Consider the following 20,441-nt stretch of genomic DNA (forward strand, 5'->3'; position numbering starts at 1 on the left):
TGACGGCGTCAAAGGAAAGAAAATTTTGGTCTTTTTTTTGTTTCTTTGTTTCTAAAACTAATCAGAAGTTCACTAAACGTACCACAAGCAAGCTACACAAATGACTTATATAATGTTTTGAATTAACATTATTTAGTCCTGAAAATGACTTAACTTACATTATGTTTGATGCTTCACTAACCACTGCAGTATCCTAAGAAGCTAACTACAGCAAGTAGGACCACTGTGGAATAGGAAAAAAGAGTGGGAATTGTAAAAGACACATTCATAAGTTGATCCACTGCTAAATGAGGGATATCTGCACCTTTACAGGGAGAACAAAAAAACTAGTTAAAACTGGTTTGTGTCTGTCTTTAGTGGCTACAATGTTTAGAGAGTTCATGCAGATTTGTCATCTGGTGTGTTGTAACTGTATAAGTAAAAAGAAGACGTGAAAAAAAAGGTTTTCTCTTTGTTTTTGAGTCACATTTGCTTGTTGAAGATCAACAGGAAGTTCAAAATAAAGAAGACAAAAGACAAAGCAACGAGGAAAAGGGCAAAGTTTCTGTGTTTCTTTTCTAAATATTGACTATATCGATTTTCTTTCCACTTCATTGTATATTTTCATTCACTTCTGTTTAAAGCTATAAGTTGAACCAAATCAGCGAGGCAAGTTCTGCATCTACTTATCCATTTTCTTCTGCTTATCCACTTCGGGGTCACAGGGTAGCTGGGGCTTAGCTTTTTCTTACTAATTCTTTCAAATTAAAGCAACAAAAGTGTCTCTCCTAAACAAAAATATTAATAATAAAAAGTCTTATTAATTTTAATTTTAAATTAATTTCCTTGAGCCATATTGAGAATAAGTGATCGCATGTGTAAATGACAACTTGTTGGCTTCCACTGTGTTTTAACTTGCTATCTGCCACATGTGATTAAACAAAAACCCAAAGAGCACAATCACAGTACTTACTAGTGTGAAAAAGTGATTCAATAACTTGGATTCAGTTTCCAGAAGCATTTTTCGAATGCACTGATCATAATTTCACTGAGGTCCATTATGAAGGGGAAAAGCCTAAAATTTTGAGGAGATCTCTTCCAGCTTTTATGAGTACAACTTCTGGGTGCACATACCCATGATGAAATAACACAATCATTAGTGAAAATTGAAATGCAAAGCTGCAACAGTTCTTAACTAAGACCTTCAGCTGGTTTACTTTGCATTATTTATTATGCCCTCTAAATGTTACCTGTCCCCTTTATTGATGAAACCCTTTCTCCTCATTTGAATTAATCAATTTAATCTGTGTTTTCCAAATCCCGTGGATGGCAGGTAGAAAAGGTTAGAAACACGGGAAATTGTTTTCTATGTTGTTGTTGTTCTTTTTCTGTGCTGTTTGAATGTAACGTTGGGTTTGACTGTATCATGCATGAATGTTGGGAGGGATGTAGAGATCTGTGGTTTTATTGGTGGTGTGTTGAATCTGTGAATGTGATGCGTAGTATAAGGTGCTTTGAGAAGTCCACGAGAGTGCTATATGCCAGAGCCAGACTCCTGGTCCATTCCATATAAGCCCATAAATTAAATATAAACTCATAGCCACTTTATTAGGTACACTGTTGAATTGCTGCTGGAGGCAGCAGTAACTCGAATAACCAATTGTTACAGCAAGAGTATGCAGAAGAGCATCTCTGAACACACAACATACAGAACTTGGCAGAAGATGGGCCACCGCAGCAAAACACCTCACCAGGTGCCACTCAGCTAAGAAGTGGAAACTGTGGCTGCAGGCTCACCAAAACTGGAGAATAGAAGACTGGAAAAAGAGACTTGATTTCTACTGTGAGATTCAGGTGGTAGAGTCAGAATATGGTGTAAACAACATAAAATTATTGATCTCAAAGGAATTTTTTCACTACCTTGTTGAATTGGTGCTAAGAAAAATAAAGGGAGCTCTGATGGTCAGAGGCATCCAACACAGTACTAGCAAGGTGTGCCTAACAAGGAGTAGGTCAAACAAAACAACTTTGGACATGGCTTTTCTTTAACGCATTACTAATGTCCTAGCTCAGAGGTGGTTATGTTTTACTTGGTGACAGCGACTGCTGGTCTGACAAAGAAGGCAAAATTAGATCATTTCATATCACAGTATTGAGGAAAAGAAGTCAGGAATGATAAAAAAGAGAAATATTACAAGAAAAAGCTAAAAAGCAAACTCATATAGCAGTGGGTAATAGAAGATGCCGGAACAGGTTGTGTTACACTTGTATTCATATACAGGTAAATTTTCATCCTTGATCTCCACCCAGATATGTTTAACAGAATTTGTTTCTAAGTATTCAGGCATAGGTTTTACCACATCCATTAACCAAGCTCATTTTTTCTTAACTGGACATATCATAAAAATGACTTTGTTTTTTTAACCCTATCCACAAGATAAAAGAATGGACACATGATTCATCTAAATTGCTCATAGTTCTTGGAAGCCATCAAGTTACACTATCTATCTTGATGCAGCGTCACGGTGCATCTACAGAAGCCTTGAGTATAAAAAAGACACAAACAAAAGGTTACCTATGAGCCAATAAATGAGGACATGATGTGGTAACTGCCAGTTAATACAAAAATTAAATCTTTGATGCAGGGATTTCCCAGAGGCTAAAACATTCTTATATCCAGCAGATTTCATCTCTTTTGTATGGTTTACCTTCTTTTTCTGGTTGTTCATGAAAGAAAAAAAGTTTGATGAGCTTTGAGGTTTTTTTCCCCTAAACAGTCTCAGGTTATTTCTACTACATTTGGGCAAGTCCCATAAAAGTGGATGGAGTAAAAAAGGCCAATGGAACTTTAATTTGTGCAAAACATAAAGACAGTCCAAAGATTCACAAAAATAAGATTTCTCAGTCAGCTAGTGAACAGTCCCATATGCAGCCGTCCAGATGGCATAAATGGTCATGATTAATTATCAGTATTAGATAGGTTATCAGCAGGAATGACAGTCTTACACCATCATAGTGATGGACCCAAATGGTTTCTTCTATATTAATGGCAGACAGAAGCCCAAGGCTGCTGGGGCCATTTCCAGCACGTCTTCAGTACAAATTGGTCCTGGCTTCACAAAATGTACATGTGCTAGAACACGTATTAAAACCAGGGGTTCCTTTACCTGCTGCATGTTTGTGAGTTCACGAATGATTGATATTGTGAGCTAAATGAAAATCGACCCACGCTGATTTTGGGGGGAATCATTTGGGTTTAGTGCATATTTTGGAGAATTATTTAAGTGAAAACATTGATCATAAACACTGATGACTGATCATAATTAATTTTCAGTCTATAATTATATAAACTACGTGGGTTCAGTTATTGCACATACTATCAGTACTCACCTCTTCCTGCTTGTCTCTTCAACAGAACATGAGACAAAAGAGGAACAGGAGTTTAATCACCTGCTTAAGCGCCCCTGGGGCAAACCAGCGTGACAGGTTAGGGCACTTCAGTCAAACTAATTCTATTATCTGTAAATATTTAAAGGTTTTATATTATTTAAATATCTATATGAATCCATGTTTGTGTAAATATTTATTCTTTGTATCAAATTTTGTTTGGTGTTATGTATTCCAGATACCTGAAACAGGTAGAGTATGAAGGGAAAGCAGTTGTTTCCTGAGGGATTAGTGTGCTTGTGAAGTCCTGCTCTTTAACAATAAAAGCCACAAGTTGGTGCTTGAATTTTATTTCAGCCCCATGCCCCTTTGTTTAAAGCTTGACGCTACCATCAGTTGAACTGATCATTCAGAATGGAGACTGTTTTGTATTTTGTCACTCAACTGGATGTATGTCTCCTAATATGGAATCCACACAGCCAGCAGATGTCATAAGTTTACAACTTCCCTTTCATTATAATGAATTGAACCTCTTGCGACCTCTTAAAGTAAAATTCACTGCTGCGTGCAGTACATGTGTCAAGATAAATATTGTTTTAGGGACATTTTTCAGACAATAGGTTTCGCTGTTACATGAGTGTTTGACCTGAAAATGAACAAATGAGCAAGTAAAACTTTACAGTTTCCCACATGCTAGTTAAACATCCAGTATAAAATTAGATATGCGAGCTTTATTACAAAATTATGCAAACTCCTTGCCTCAAACTCCTTGTCTCTTGTTAAGCGCTTAACATGAGTTAATTATATTAACTTTGTTTATTTTGTGGTTGCAGTACTTAAGAACACTTCTCATTATCACTGCAGGCATCTCAGTCATGGTGACCTTTTGCTCAAACTGTTGTTGAAAACACAGACACTGGAAAGCATGTTACACATGCATGACTCGTGATAATGACATGAGTCTTACAGATACAGATAAATAAGTAAACTTTCAAACTTCTGCGGTAAAAATGAATTTAAATAATCTAATTTAAATTAGTTTAATCTGCTTTATTTCTATAGCCTAAACATATCACAAAACAGGCGTAACAATGAGAAATGTCAGTTACAGTTAGAAAAGGTCACTGTTTGCACTTATCAGAATCAGAATCAGAATCAGAAAGGGTTTTATTGCCAAATGTTGAGCAGGTTTACAACATTAGGAAATTGCTGCGGTACTTAGTGCAAACATACTGTTATACAACTCTTAAATAGACATAAAAATAAGAATTAAAAGTGCTAAGAGGATAGATATGTACATGAGTGCAGGTGGTGATCAGTGCCAAACATGGAATGATGCAGTGAACACAGTGTAGGGTCATGTGTTAGTGGTGGAAACAGTCATATGGTTATTGTTCATGAGTCCAACAGCAGAGGGGAAGAAACTGTTCTTGTGGCGAGAGGTTCTGGTGCGAATGGACCGGAGCCTCCTGCCTGAGGGGAGCAGGTCAAACAGACTGTGTCCAGGGTGAGAAGGGTCACCACTGATCCGAGCTGCACGCCCCAGTTTCCTGGAGGTGTACAGGTCCTGCAGAGATGGGAGTTTGCAGCCAATCACCTTCTCAGCAGAGCGCACAACACGCTGCAGTCTCAGTTTGTCCCTGATAGTGGCTCCAGCGTACCACACGGTGATGGAGGAGGTGAGGTAAGTAATTACAGTAAGTAATTATCCCATTCCACTACACAGTCTGTTTTTGTCCCGTTGTTTTGCTGTTAAGATATCTTCAATCAATATTTCTGTGTTTATAAAGTCTTTATTTCATGATAGTAAGGAATAAACTCCCAGACCATTCCGGTAAACACAAGACACTAACATGAGATTTCCTGGCTCAACTTGTTTCTCCAGCTCTGAGATGTCTGAATCTTTAAGCGTTTGTCTGTTATATGTAATCATTATTCAGACAAGTCCTGCAAGTGTTACCTGCTCAAGACCTGACTGACGTACATCATCATATGTAAATGTTCAACAAAAGCTTTCTAAATACTCTTTGTTTTAAACTCTTTTTATCATACATGAGCCACAACTTACTGTGCTAGTTTCAATTGATGTGGCTTAATATTCTACCAGGACACGTATATGTTTGGCTTAATAAAAAAGTAAACAAAAAAACTAAGTTCACCACATGATACAAAAACTTCTATAACTTTAACTTGAAGTAACTGTTCTCTGTATGACTTTATCAGTCCCTCACATCATTGTGGGGGAATTTTATTGCACTCTTCTTTACAGTGTTTCTTCATTCATTCATACACAGCTCTCTTAAAGTCTTTCCACTTGGACTGGGCCACTGCAGCACCTTAATTCTTATATTTTTCAGCCATTGTGTTTTAGACCTGCTGCTGTGCTTGGGAATATCCTCCTGTCTAACCCAGTTTTAGCCAAGCTTTATCAGTCACATTTGGTGCTAGAACACTTTGGTACACAGAGAAGTTCATGGCTGACTCAATCCTGCAAACCTAGTCCAAACCATCACGCCTCCGCCACCGTGCTCGACAGTTGTTCTTTATGCTCATGTTGTGTTCGGTTTTCCAAGAACTGTGTATTATGGCCAAACATCAAACAAACAACAACAAAGCCAAACACTTTGGTCTCATCTGTCCAAGGAGATCACTTCAGACGTTTTGTAGGTTATTCAGAGGTAACTTTGCAAACTGAAGCACTACCATGTTCTTTTCTCTCTACCAAGTTCATTATACTTGTTCAGGCTTTTTCTAATTGTAGTGTCATGAAATTTAACATTTAACATAGTAACTGAGGCCTGTAGCGTGTGAGATGTAGCTCTTGGCAGTTTTTTGTTGTTGTTTTTTTTTGGGGGGGGGGGGGTTGCAGTTTCTCTGAGAACTGCACAGTCTGAGCTTGGGGTGAATTTGCTAGAACATCCACCGCTGGAAAGATTGGCAACTGCCTTGAATGATGGATTTCAAGTTATTCATGAATGGCCTTATAATCTTTTCAGACTGCTGGTCAGTACTAGTTACAGTATTTCTCTGAGATCGTTGCTGCTGTCTTTCCTCCTTGGTAACGTGTTAACATATATGATATTGTGACTCTTTTCCATTTAAATAATTGAAAAAATGTAAAATGCATACATCGCTTCCACCGTTGTTATAATATAATAATAAAAATAACTAATTTTCCTTTAATGAAATGATGCATGCATGACAATATTTTAAATAAAAAATAATAATGTCATTTTTTAATGCCTTATTGCAATTACATGGTTATGAACACTCTCTCCAGCCCCCAGTTTGAGAATAAGAGAAAAAACAACATTAATAACATTGCTATAGTGAATTTGTCTGGCCACAATAATCAGGCAGTGAAGTGAAAAAAATATTAAGTTTCACCATTCATTGTGAATCTTTAACAGGAACAGAGAGAAAAAATCGAATGCAGTCAACCACAGTAGTTCTCAAACTGAGTTCCACTGTACATAGAGCTGCTGCTGGTGGAGTGTGGACAACCATTGTTAAATCCTTAATTAACTGTGATCAACCACATTTTGGTTTTGGAAAGCTGAGTTCAGTTTCACCAGCCACACCCAGGCCTGATTACTGCCAGTGAATCAGCCTATTTCACTTAAACAGAACTTCTTTGACAAAGAGAAGCAGACTGAAAGATCTCAACACATCATGCCGCAATCTAAAGAAACAGCTGAGAAACAAAGAAGTCATTGGCGTCTATCGGTCTGGGAAGGGTTACAAAGCCATTTCTAAGGCTCTAGGACTCCAGTGAACCATCATCCACAAATGTAGAAAATGTGAAACAGTGATGAACATTTCCACGAGTGGCTGGCCTACCAAAATTACTCTAAGAGCACATCAACGATTCATCCAAGAAATCACAAAAACTCAGAACAACATCTAACAAACTTCAGGCCTCACTTGCTTCAGTTAAGGTTGGAGTGCATAATTCAACAATAAGGAAGAGACTGGGCAAAAATGGCATCCACAGGAGAGTTCCATGAAAACCACTGCTAACCAAAAAGAACACAAAAGCTCATCTCACATTTGCCAAAAAACATCCTAATGATCCCCAAGACTTCTGGGAAAAAATATTTAGTTTACTGACAAGACAAAAGCTGAACTTTTTGGAAGGTTTGATTTCTATTTCATCTGGTATAAAACTAGCAGAGGCTTTCATAAAAAAGACACTCATACGAAGAGTTAAACATGGTGGTAGTATTGTGATGGGCTGGGGCTGTTATGCTCCTTCAGGCCCTGGACAACTTGCCCTAATTGATAGAACCATGAATTCTGCTCTCTTGCAGAAAATCCATGAGGAGAATGTCCAGCAATCAGGTTGTGCCATGAAGCTCAAGGGCACTTAGGTTACGCAGCTGGACAATGATTTGAAATATACAAAATAACAAAATTAGGTTTTTAGAGTGACAGGTTGAAAGTTCAAGACTAAATTTGATTGAAATTTGCATGTCCTTAAAAAAGTTGCTCATGCTTGAAAAAAGTCCATTGAATTAAAACAATATTAATTTTATTTTTTTTATCTGAAAGATGTGAATGCATGCAAAGAAAAGAAAAAAGAAAAAAAAAACTGGAAGGAGGCAAACAGATTTAATTAATAATTAATAAAGATTAATAAAGTTTTTAAGTTTCTACCTATTAACTTACCAATTTTGTGAATTAAGAAATTTTAGCAACTCCCAAAAACTTTTGCAGTGTATGCTTTATTAAACAGTTTCATCATTACTGTGTCTAATAATGACTATTTTTAACAAAGATAAATATTAAAGAAATAAAACGTTTACACGTTATTAACCTTTTGTTATTGTTATGCCCGTGTGTTGGCTGAGATAGAATCTCTTTGTGGTTATATTGCTACACGAAGCTGTATCTTTAGACAGTTACTTTAACCGTCTACAGATACAGCTAAATATTGAATGTCTTCTGGTTGATAGCAACAGGCCAAACGCGGTGGAAAAAGACAGACAGGGACACCACCGGAGTTATGTGTGTCCTGTAACTCGGGCCAGTTAGATCTTATTCGTCATTGGTACATCCGGGTACCTTTTTTTTTTTTGATTGACAGTTGCCATGGCAACAAGCTAGAGCATCGCCATTTTGTCAGGAGGGTTTTTTTCCCCAGCTCAGTCTTTTCAAATGTTCTCCCTTCCCGCCGGAATAATGCTGTCAGTGGATATATGTCTGACGTTTTTGGATATCGAAATGCGTCTAGTGGATCGGATTAAGAAGATCAAGAGGCCGACGTTTTAACACAGTTGAAATAATTAGGCGGCGCCGCACTAACTCAGTTGTCCGTGTCTCTGGTCCACCGGGCCGGTTCACTGCGCAGGTTTGGACCGCGCGCCATTTTGTGAAAATTGACACAAAATTCCTAACCAAAATTACCAGAGGACACGGATTCCGTTTCACGTTTAAAATACTCCGGATTTAACCGTGTTCTCGTGTTTGTCGAAGTGGCCGGCGCCAAATTTGCGAAGACGGCGTAAAAATCTGAATTTGGCAGAACATTTATTTAGCGGTGGCTAGATTCGTTAGCTTGAGGCTAGCCACGGAAGCTACAGCTAGCCAATGTTAGCTGCGTTCATTTTGTCAACTAGCTAGCCAGCTCGCTAAGGTTAGCTGGTGAGTTATGCGTGCTAGTTAACGTTAGCATGTTGCTTGTCATCAGCTGATAGTAACGTTAGTCAAGAGTTTCTTCGACAGGCGATGTTTTTCAATAGTGCTTGGGACATGAAGAGCGCAATGAACCTGACTGGCGAATTATTTTAGCCGGTCAGAGGACGGGGGAATTGGATTTAACGTTAACATTACTCGCTAACCGTGCAGGGAGGGGAGAATCTCAAACTGGATAAGTTTCCTCATCATACAGGTTATTGGACTTTAAATGAAGATCGTGCCATCAGAGGTGAGCAAAAGCCTATGCGAAAGCGTTCAGGTTAACGCTTTCGTGGATGTATATGTTGTGTGTAACGTCAATGGTTAACAATGATGGACGCGATCGTGAAGTTGAGAAAGGTAGCTTGTGGTATGGCGGCTAGCTAACGTTTTGTGGCGGCGCCGACTCCGCTGGAGCCACCTATAACGTTTGCTTTCAGTCAGTAGGTCAACTGATTATTAATGTCAGACAGAAACAGCATCCGAACTGGTTTTTGGACTAACCCCAGAGAGAGAGGGGTGCAGCGGATTGTGTGGGTTTGGGCGAAGAGTCATGCTGGCACAGCGTTAACGTTAAAGCTAGCCCTGCGATATTACACAGTGTCATTGTAGGATTGAAGAAAATGTTGCTCTGCTGGCTCATATTTCCGTTGTGAATTACTGTCTAACTATATTACTTGCAGAGGTGTAGTTTTGTTTTTTACAGCAATGGAGTGCGGAAGCTAACCAGGCTAACGCCTCGTAGCTAAATCGGCTAACTCGGCTAATGGTTAACGCTGACTTGTTGACGAACCAGCTGAATGGGCCCCGCAACCCGCTGGCTGCACACACAGCGTCACTAGCTAACGTTAACACTGGATTGGTGAGAGATATGCTTGCTTGTCCCGCAGTTTTCAGGGTAACGTTAACGACGACAGCGTTAGCTAGTTAGACTGCTAACGGTAACGTGAGCCTGAATACGTTTGTCATTTATGCGAGGAATTGGGAGTCACACACACGAACGATATGTAGCAAGACTGGACGCAAATTAACACTGAATATGCTTCCTAAATTCCAACCATGACGAGCGCTACCCCATCATCTGTAAGTACAGAGCTACCCGGGGACGGTCTTTATACATGAGCGTTAGGCTTTTAATTGTTTTGGGTTGGTTTCGTTTGATTCAGCTTTGGAATGGATCTAATCAGTTGGGCGTGAGAAGATGACACGCAGACTTGTTATAGAGGTCTTTAGCCATCACTTATGATATGATACGGCTACTAATAGCAAGCTAGCTGTCGTTATATTTACACCTAAATAGGCCCGTTGATGCCGTAATGACTAGAGCCAGGAAAGGAACTGTTCATATGTCAGTACTGAAAATTAACAAGAATCAGACATTTAGGGGGAGACTAAAGAGCCACAAGTGCGCTTGCAAAATGGCTTTGTGTTAAAATAGAGCTGATATTTTCCCTGTGGGGTTTGTCTTTTTGATTAAAAGACAATTTTACCTCTTAGTTTTGTTAGTATAATGCCTGCCATTGTGTTTGTGAATTTCTCTCAAACCAAACTTTTTCAGTTCTTTGTCAAAACAGTAATGGCAGTAAGGCCAGTTGGAGTCACAGTAGCAGATGGCTATTTTAATAAAATATATTGTGTATTTAATTTCACCCCATTTAGATTATATTTTTAAAATCGGTATGAACATGCTGAGAGGAGGTCAAGTGCTCTTCTAGATCCACAACAATGCAAATCCTGTTTTAGTTAATGTCTCTGATAGAACTATTTAGAAGTTTCACAAGAGCTATATGCAAGTATTTCAAATATATAATTTCCTGGGTTTTAACTATCTTTACAACAAAAGCACAAGTAGCTTAAAATTTTCAAATTTGAGGTCTGTTTGTAAACTCCCTCCATTAACACATCTACCCCAAGTGAGCTTCTTAAAGTTTTGGGGTGTCTTCTGCTCTCTAGCAGTTCTCTGTCCCTTCTTATGAAAAGTTTAACCCCTATGAAGTTAAGTCCCACCAAAGATGCACAATGATGATATTCTGTTTTTATTCTTTGTAGTGGGTTGTGGTTTGCTGCTGGACTCTCCTCCCAGGATGATATGAAATTTTACAGGAGAAGATGCATCCAGGTTAGCTGCTATATATTAAGCCTTAACCCTTTGGTGAGGAAGTAGTGCTCTTCTAAGAGCTTCTCTTTCAGTTTTGTTGTTGTTTTAAATTCAGACTCACAAATTTGTAGGACTCTCTTTAGGGGGTAAAAAAGTCAAGTAAAGATGAATAATTAAGAATTATCAGTATAGTATTTACCATTTAATTCATTGCAACTTATTTGATTGCAGAGCTCAAAGTAATTAAAATTAGTTTAGTTTTTGTTTTTTTGTCTGAACTGAACAAGCAGTAAAACAAAGTAGTCATGACAAATTGAAGTGCTTTAAATTTAAAATATGTTGTAAAATGTGTCTATTTATGTATATAAAAGTGAAATACGAGTGTTACTTTTCACATAGTGTTTGACTGTGCTCCATGTTCTTACAGTTCCTCTTATTTCTGTCAGTGGATGTGTATCTTTTTTTTTTTTTTTTTTTGCTTTTCGAAAGCTGGGTCAGCTTTGTAACGCTCTCAGATGGAGTGCAGGTTTTGGGCTGTGCAGCTATTTTGCTGTCAGGCTCTTGTGTTGAAAGCAACGTCTAAGTGTGCCAAAGTTCAATTTTATTTCTTGTTTATTTCTTGTTTTCTCATTGGAAAATGGGAGCAGCTCTGCCCTGGCAACAAAAGTAGGCTATTTGCATACTGCGTTGTGATTGGTCTGTGCATTGATGGGCTTGCCAAATCACGCTGTATCTCTGTGGTGATAGGCTATGCTAATTAGGTGCTGTTGCTGGGATTCTGAATAGTGGTTACTGTGTAGCACTGGTGAATTGTGTTGTCTGGTGAGAGATGCTGATAGCTGAACATGCTATTTAATAATTTTTTGATTCCTTCTGGCTTAAAATGAAGGATGATTCACTGTACAGTGTGGAGATGCTTTATTTTCACCCCTTTTCACTGTTAAACCTGCTGTTTTGCTCCTTTTTCTTCACAAAGGTTGATATGTTACTATTGTATTTTATTTTGTGGTAATCCTTTAATGCTGTTTTTTTGTTTTTTGTTTTTGCTTTAAATGCTTAACAAAAGACACTTTGTATTAACCCGATATTTCTCCTAAATATGTATTAATCCTTGCTATTCTCAACATGATTTTCCCTCTTTTTTTTGTTTATAAAGAGTGATCTTATTTCACTATACATATAAACACTAGAAATGCATAATTTGCATAAGTATTTTATTTTCCCAAAGCTAAATTTAGGTTCTTTTTTGGTTTAAGGGAAGCATTGCCTGTTTAAGTAGCAAAAAAAAAAAGGCTATTTGTATTTTGTCTGTACAGTAAGTAGCAAATATGTTTTTACTTTGTCTTTTTGGCCACACATCTTTTGTGTGGAGGAGGTAATACAATAGTTTCAAATCAGGATTATTACATTTTTTTATTCTTTTCTTACCTATAATGTTGAACCAGTTAATTTTGCAACTCAAAAGAGTGTTAATTTCTTCCAGGAGGAGAGACTTCAGCATGCAAACCTTCGTCCGTCCGGCTTGCGCCCTCTTTTTCTTTACACACTGCTGGTCTTCAGATGGCTGCTCCAATGCCCCATACGCACCAGCAGTACAGTGACCGCCACCAGCCAAGCACTGACCAATCTGTTACGGTTTTACCGTACAGCGACCAGACACCACAGCTCACTGCCAATCAGGTACACTAACCCTACCCGTCTCCACCTCCTGGATTTCCTTTCATCTTAACCCGGAGATACTTTTTGTGGTTTAATAAAGTCCGGTTCACCTTTTGTTGCTGTCACCAGGCAGAGTAGCTTGTCAAATGTTTTCTTCACTCTGTTCATGTCATATTGTGCAAAATTAATTATAGTGCATTTAATGATAGCCCTTTGACACTAAGCTGTAACATCCAGAGCTGCTGTGTATAGTTTTTTTCCCCTAAAATGCTGTTATTTCCCTTTTGTGACGCTTCAGAGGCACATGCCCCAGTGCTTTCGTGACCCAACTTCAGCTCCCCTGAGGAAGCTCTCCATTGACCTTATCAAAACATACAAACACATCAATGAGGTTAGTTTTGTTTTCATTACATGTATCTAGAGCTGCAATAATTAAATATGAAATTAATAAGCTGTTATTTTTATTATTTTACTACGTTTCAGTCAATTTTACAAGTAGAATTGTGTATACTTTTATATTTATTGTTTCTTTTGTCATGTGTGATATTGTGTTAATATGTCAAGAATTTGGATTGATGGTCAGACAAAACAAGATGTAGGAAGGTGTCACCTTGATCTGACAGCCTTTTTGTTCTATTTATTGTTATTTTGTTATTAAAGTGATGGAATTTTGCACCTTAAAAACTGAATACTTAAGTGTTTGGCATTCTTTCTACATTGTAATAGTCAGTGAAACTTATGTGAACTGTCTTTTAAACTTACAGGTGTATTATGCAAAAAAGAAGCGACGGCACCAACAGGGTCAGGGTGAAGACTCCAGTCACAAAAAAGAGAGAAAGGTCTTTAATGATGGCTATGACGATGACAACTATGACTACATCGTCAAGAATGGGGAGAAGTGGATGGACCGCTATGAGATTGATTCCTTGATAGGAAAAGGATCATTTGGACAGGTACTTAATTTATACATTGTGCACCATATACACATGATTTGAATTCATGGCATGGAGAAAATGCAAGTTTTTATAAGAAAATTATGGTTTATCTTCACCAGAAGATTTGTGGAGCAACAGCTGTAGGTTTTTCAACAGTCAGCATGTAATTTTCAGAAACAATAATATTTGTTGTTTTTGGCATCTTTAGGTTGTGAAAGCATATGACCGAGCAGAGCAGGAATGGGTTGCCATTAAGATCATCAAGAACAAGAAAGCTTTCCTCAATCAAGCCCAGATTGAAGTGCGCCTCCTAGAGCTCATGAACAAACATGATACCGAGATGAAATACTACATTGGTAATCAACTCTTGAAATTTGCATCTGATCATAAAAAAAAACATATCAATGAAGTTAAAATCGCTTTTTCTGTATTTGACTCATATGGGTACAATTTGGTTTGCTGCAGTTCACCTAAAGCGTCACTTCATGTTTCGGAACCACCTCTGCCTCGTGTTTGAGATGCTGTCCTACAATCTATACGACCTGCTCCGAAATACCAACTTCCGTGGCGTCTCACTCAATCTCACCCGGAAGTTTGCCCAGCAGCTATGCACGGCACTACTCTTCCTGGCCACACCTGAGCTCAGCATCATCCACTGTGACCTGAAGCCTGAGAACATCCTCCTTTGTAACCCCAAGAGGAGTGCCATCAAAATAGTGGACTTTGGCAGCTCATGCCAACTGGGCCAAAGGGTACTTTTACAGTTTTCCTTAGCAACATTAAAATCAACATATATAAAAAATATTTTGGGGAAGTGTGCCATAAACTTTTTCCCCCTGAACTCTTGGTGTTATATTAGATAAAAGGTCTCATTGTCCCTGTTCTTTTACCCTTTTTGTAGATATACCAGTATATCCAGAGTCGCTTCTACCGTTCCCCAGAAGTGCTGCTGGGAATGCCCTATGACCTGGCCATTGACATGTGGTCCTTGGGTTGCATCTTGGTAGAGATGCACACTGGGGAACCTCTGTTCAGTGGAGCTAACGAGGTAAAAAATCTGAAACGCTACTTAGGTTTGTTCTATGCTGTAACACCACTAATAATGACAAATAGCAATAGCTTTTCACCTCATGTTTACATTTTTCTTTAAAATGTCAGATAAATGTTTAAGAATAGTCATCTTGAGATATAATTTGAAATTTAACTTGATGTATTAATAAGAAGTTTTCAGTCTGCTTTAAGTTGCAAGTATAAATGTCAAAGGTTTTGTCAAATATTCCTTTCTGTCAGCATGACAGAAAGTAACTTTATTATTAACGCTTTGTCCAGGTGGACCAGATGAACAAAATAGTTGAGGTTCTTGGTATCCCACCTAATCACATAATGGACCTAGCCCCAAAAGCCAGGAAGTTCTTTGAGAAGCTTTCGGATGGTACATGGAGTGTTAAGAAGACCAAAGATGGCAAAAGGGTGAGCTCTGTTCTTTGTGCAGCCGTACTCTTACAACAATTTGTTTTGTTGAATGTTCTGGAATCATTACTGTAGATTTTGGTGCTACACGAGTTGTCTTTAATGTGATGGTCCTCTGATTTAAATAGTATAAGCCTCCAGCTTCGCGGAAGCTCCACTCCATCCTGGGTGTGGAGACAGGGGGTCCAGGTGGCCGGCGGGCGGGGGAGTCTGGCCATGCTGTTGCTGACTACTTGAAGTTCAAGGACCTGATCCTCCGGATGTTGGACTATGACCCTAAGAGCCGCATCCAGCCCTACTATGCTCTGCAGCACAGCTTCTTCAAGAAGACTGCGGATGAGGGGACCAATACAAGCAGTAGTGTGTCTACAAGCCCCGCATTAGAGCAGTCCCAGTCTTCAGGAACCACCTCCAGCACCTCCTCTAGCTCAGGTAACAACCACCAGCTACAGATTCTGGGTGCACTGTTAATCCTTTAAATTAGTAATATGTGTTCATTTGTAATTTGTTGCATTAGGTAACATGGTTAAGTAACCCCAAAAATTTGCTAACTTTGTTTGGTAAAGTGTGGTTTTTGTAAACTGGTTTCTTAACTCTTACCACAAGTAAAATGACCAAGAAAAACAACGTAGTATGAAATCCATACAGCTGTGTGGGACAGAATTTGACATATTTGAGTTGCTGAGGCTGTACTTAAAATACTTTTGTTTAAAACCCAGGAGGATCATCTGGGACAAGTACCAGTGGCAGAGCCAGATCAGACCCTACCCATCACCACTTGCATAGTGGAGGACATTTTGGCACGGCCATGCCTGCCATGGATGGTGACAGCCTCTGCCCACAGGTCAGTAAGGTAGCTGAAAATTAAAAAGTTGTACTAAGTTCTTGGAATGCTCATAGATTAAACCAAAACTTAATGGCTTTTTTTAAAGTTCATTATGCTCTCACAGAAAGGTTTCAGCTGTATTCCACTACTGACTCTTCTTATTTGACAGGCAAGACAGCCTTACCCACCCCCGCTGGTGTGGGGAGGTGGCGTCGGACCAGAATCAGTCACTGGAGAGACCCACCCAGTCCAGGAGACCACCTTCCATGTTCCCCCTCAGCACCCTAAGGCCCTGCATCCCCACTCACATACTCATCACCACCATGGGCAGATGATGGCTACACGTCCACGCCCACGCCACTACACTTCCCCAACACACAGCTCCTCGACACAGGACTCCATGGAGGTGGTTCATGGCCATCTGTCCATGACCTCCCTGTCTTCCTCTGCCTCCTCTTCCTCTACATCGTCCTCTTCCACTGGGAACCATGGCAACCAGGCCTACCAGCTCCGCCATTTGCCCGCTGGAGCCCTTGACTTTGGTCAGAATGGTGGGCTGAGCATGGGGCTAGGTGCCTTCTCGAACCCACGGCAGGAGACTGGCATGGCAGCGCACCCTGCATTCTCCATGGGAACGAACACAGGGCCTGCCCACTACCTAGCGGAAGGCCACCTGGGCATGAGGCAGGGCATGGACCGGGAAGAGTCTCCAATGACTGGAGTGTGTGTGCAGCAGAGTTCTATGGCCAGCTCGTGACTGCACTGACATTTGGCTGTGTGTTCCCCCTGTGCGTCATTTTTAAGGTGGTGTTTTTTACTACAAGGTGTGTTGAGAACAAAAGCTGCTCACGTCAGAAGGGAGATATCACTGAACCGCTACTACAGAGATAAACCTTTGTTAAAAAGTATATATGTAATTTTCATCAGTTTTTCTTTTGCAATCATTAGGCACAAAATAATACTGCGGAATAACCATAGTGAGATTGAGACATCCATTTTACCATTTCACCAGTTTCATGTAACCACCAAGTAATCACCATATGGTATTATGTGGCAAAATCTTCTAAGGAGCATTTCAGAGCAAAGTTTGAAGCTGTTTTGCAGGTAGCTGTTGGTGATGAAATGCTTGGCGTCCTCCTTCGGTTCAAACCATGGACTGCCTGACATTACTGTTTCACTGGTTCTTAATTATTTTTGCCCTTTTTTTGTTTTGTGAAGTTTCACGTAAAAAGCTGCTTGTAAATCCTGTAGCTTGACAATGAGGGGAAGTGTTTGCGGTGATATTTCTTGTTGTTGGTCGGTATTGTGTAACTCTGTCAAAGGGGAGCACATAGCAGTGGAGTCCCTATGCGTGTGCTGGCCGGGTGGAGAGGAGACCCCGCAGGTGGATACTGGCACCAGCCGGGGTCCAAGAAGAGGGAAGCACCACCCCTCAGGCCTAGAGGCCCCGTAGTCCTGCAAGCTGCAACCGGGCCCGGCACAGGCGAGAGCAGCGATGGGCGTGGGAGACGAAAGGATCCAGCCCAGTGAAAGGAAGACAGTCAGTGGCTGGTTCTAGATAACCCTTTGGCCTTATGACTCATGGACTTGGAATGGGATGGAGCTGGACATTATCATTTGAATTAAGATGGCTTTTCTCTATTTTTCTCTCTAGACACAGCCCTTAATTCTTTAAAGAAATTAAAACAACTTAGAAAAGGTAAACACGAATGGTAATTTGAGGCCTTTCTCGACAAAGATTTCGTCTTCAGCAGGGCCCCACATAACAGGGTCTTATTGTACACAACAACCTCCTAAACATTAATTCCTTGAAATTTACTGGTTAAGGATTTTGCAGTGGAAAGAACTATCTATTCCAGAGTCTACCCTTTTATGTTTTGTTATTTTCTTCCCCCCCTTCTGCATGTAGTTCCTCATCAGAACCACCTGCACAAGTCTCTCCATCCAAAACATGGAAACTGAAGAAAAAAATGAGTTAAGTGACTGCCTTTTTTCTCCTCAAATTATGCTGTGAATTTTACAAGAATTTATTTTCCCTTTGGATATGTTTTTATACCAAAGCAGTTGTTTTATAGCATATAGGTGTCTGTAACCAATAATGTAGCAGTTCACCACTTTGACGCAAAGTTTATCAAGATCTTATTTTAACGTCAACACAAACAGCTGCAATATATTACTTTAGCAAAACTGGAGACCGTTGTCGAGACCGTTGGCTATTGTGTATTCTGGCCAGATTTGTTTGCAACGTTTTACCAAAACTGTTTCCATATTAATTGGTAGATTATTTTGGGAGTCTTTTAAAACTTTGGTATGTTAGAGAATTTGGTAGTTACTCTGCAGGCTCCGGAGTAGCAAGATAGAGGCTGATGGTTTAAAAAAAAAAAAACTAAAAAAAAAAAAAACTAAAAAACTAAAAAAAAAACACAAAACAAAGGAGACTAATGCGTTCTTTCTGTGTCGTCGTTTTTCTTTTGCCCCCATCATACTATTTCAAAGGGTGTTGCTGCCTTTCATACATCATTTGGTCAACTTGGCTAGTTTCTGCCATGAAGCAAGACTGTGGCAAACCAGTTTGTGTTGAATGGTATTGTTCTGATTTGGTAGGGCAGATCCCCACGATTGTTGTCCTATTCAAAGGGAAAGGGTGTCTGTCAGCCCACAATAACATGCCTTGCCTAGGCAGAAAAGCATGTCCTCAAAACATTAAAGTCAATTACCAGATTTATTATTATAATTTTTTTTTTATATCAGGGATTTTGAAGTGCTTTCTTTCTTCTGTTGCTCATCTTACCAGCTTTGAAATTAGATTTAAAAAAAAGAAAAGAAACCCTGCCCACAGCCACCTTTCAAATTTAAGGGCAGGTCAGGTCATGTTGTTTGTCATCTTAAAGGAAAACCATCATACGAAATCATGCTTGGCATTTTCCATAAACACAAATGTAAAGCTACCTATATTGAGATTGGAGTTTTATCTGGATGTCAAGGTTATAATTGCAAATTTGCAATCATTTTTCATACCCCGCAGAATTTGAGAAATTTAGAATTAGCCGGTGGTTTTTATTGCTGGCACTCATACTGGTACTAAACATTCCAAAAATAAAGACTGAAAGAAAAAAAATTTGACTGCAGTGACTCGTAAGTGTGCGCCTATTTCAGATCATGCTGATTGACCTCTTATTTAGAGCAGTTGTCATGAAATGCAGCCCCTTTTTAATAGTTGAAATAGAATTTATGTATATACTTATATTTTTTTAATAAAGGAAGTATAGAACTCACTACCTTGCTCCTGCTGGTATGTTGATTATGTTTGTCAATTTGGTGACCATTCAGTGGGCAGGAACTCCTGTTTTCTTAGTGGCAAAACCTTGCCTTTTGGCAAAGGTACTTGACTACATCAGGACAACACTATGAGGTAGGGTTTGAATCAAACAGGGAAAGCTAGATCTTCAAACCTTAATAATTTTCACAGGGTATATTGTAAGTGCATGTACATCACAAACCTTACTTTTTGGTTATATGAGAAGCACATGGTTGGAAGGAAAAAAAAAAAAGGTTCCATCGTTCATAAGCCTGTTCAGTTTGTGGGTTACACACAAACACGTATACTTGTTGACATATCTGAACACCCGACAGAAGTTGAAATCCTCTTATTTAATTTGGATTTATCCTTTTCATTTTTGAGTTCACATTTTTTCACTTTTTTTGTACATGCAACATGCACTATAGAATTGAACAGCATGGGGGAAAGGATAAGTCCATGTATCCACAGATTGTAAGATCTAGTCAAGACTTTGCTGTGTTTATGACAATGCCCTTTGTATTATATTAAGACAGTCTTATGTATGATATATAAAAAGAAGTTAATTGAATTGCTCTGTGTGTCTTTATTGTCCCTTGGGCCATCTATGTAAAATATTCAGATGCATATTAACATGCAGTGCTAGAAAACGTAGTGAAAACACGACATTTAGAAAGGGATACAGGATATGAATGTCCGCGACGGCTCGTTGGTCTAGGGGTATGATTCTCGCTTCGGGTGCGAGAGGTCCCGGGTTCAAATCCCGGACGAGCCCTGAATGTTTTACTCGGGAGAATGTATAGGATTTAAACGAAGAAAGAACTCTTCCTGATAAATGGTAAACCGTCTCACTTGCAGACACCCTACTTGTCATGCTTAGAGATAACTTTGGGTTTTAAAGTCTTGTCCATTTACACTTGTAAAGCGGTAGTTGACATTAATCGAGGCCTTTCATGGTTTTTTTGTGTGGTTTTCTTTTGGACTCATTTGTTATACTTTTATGATAAATATTGATAAGCCGAAAGTCAAAAAAGGCGGGCTCGTCCGGGATTTGAACCCGGGACCTCTCGCACCCTAAGCGAGAATCATACCCCTAGACCAACGAGCCACATG

The 20,441-nt window shown here is 39.3% G+C and overlaps 1 protein-coding gene and 2 non-coding genes across 5 annotated transcripts; 2 read left to right on the top strand and 1 right to left on the bottom strand.

Moving 5' to 3' along the window:
• Positions 1 to 8,452: 8,452 nt before the first annotated feature.
• dyrk1ab (dual-specificity tyrosine-(Y)-phosphorylation regulated kinase 1A, b) lies at positions 8,453 to 19,899 on the top strand. Of its 3 annotated transcripts, none has more exons than XM_031760059.2 (12): positions 8,453 to 9,292; positions 11,092 to 11,161; positions 12,624 to 12,820; positions 13,098 to 13,190; positions 13,564 to 13,752; positions 13,943 to 14,090; positions 14,200 to 14,486; positions 14,636 to 14,782; positions 15,064 to 15,204; positions 15,333 to 15,636; positions 15,924 to 16,048; positions 16,200 to 19,899. In XM_031760059.2, the coding sequence occupies exons 2-12, from the start codon at positions 11,152 to 11,154 to the stop codon at positions 16,785 to 16,787; spliced, it is 2,229 nt and encodes a 742-aa protein (XP_031615919.1). In that variant the 5' UTR covers positions 8,453 to 9,292; positions 11,092 to 11,151; the 3' UTR covers positions 16,788 to 19,899. The 3 variants fall into 3 exon arrangements, with proteins under 3 accessions (XP_031615919.1, XP_039454148.1, XP_039454147.1); XM_039598213.1 differs by lacking the exon at positions 8,453 to 9,292 and adding an exon at positions 9,377 to 10,125 and having other exon boundaries at positions 16,200 to 16,787; XM_039598214.1 differs by lacking the exon at positions 11,092 to 11,161 and having other exon boundaries at positions 16,200 to 16,787.
• A 132-nt stretch (positions 19,900 to 20,031) lies between these two features.
• Positions 20,032 to 20,103, top strand: trnap-cgg. Its single transcript has one exon. It is a non-coding gene; the product is annotated as a tRNA-Pro (tRNA).
• A 261-nt stretch (positions 20,104 to 20,364) lies between these two features.
• Positions 20,365 to 20,436, bottom strand: trnap-agg. Its single transcript has one exon. It is a non-coding gene; the product is annotated as a tRNA-Pro (tRNA).
• Between the last annotated feature and the right edge of the window lie 5 nt (positions 20,437 to 20,441).

Source organism: Oreochromis aureus, linkage group 14 (genome assembly GCF_013358895.1).
Source record: "Oreochromis aureus strain Israel breed Guangdong linkage group 14, ZZ_aureus, whole genome shotgun sequence".
Classification (NCBI taxonomy): Eukaryota; Metazoa; Chordata; class Actinopteri; order Cichliformes; family Cichlidae; genus Oreochromis; species Oreochromis aureus.

What these genes read in the sequence shown, in the direction of transcription:
- dyrk1ab (XM_031760059.2), top strand. An exon ending in CGAGATGAAATACTACATTG is followed by an intron (nt 14,091 to 14,199) that starts GTAATCAACTCT and finishes GGTTTGCTGCAG; the next exon opens with TTCACCTAAAGCGTCACTTC. An exon ending in GTGACAGCCTCTGCCCACAG is followed by an intron (nt 16,049 to 16,199) that starts GTCAGTAAGGTA and finishes CTTATTTGACAG; the next exon opens with GCAAGACAGCCTTACCCACC.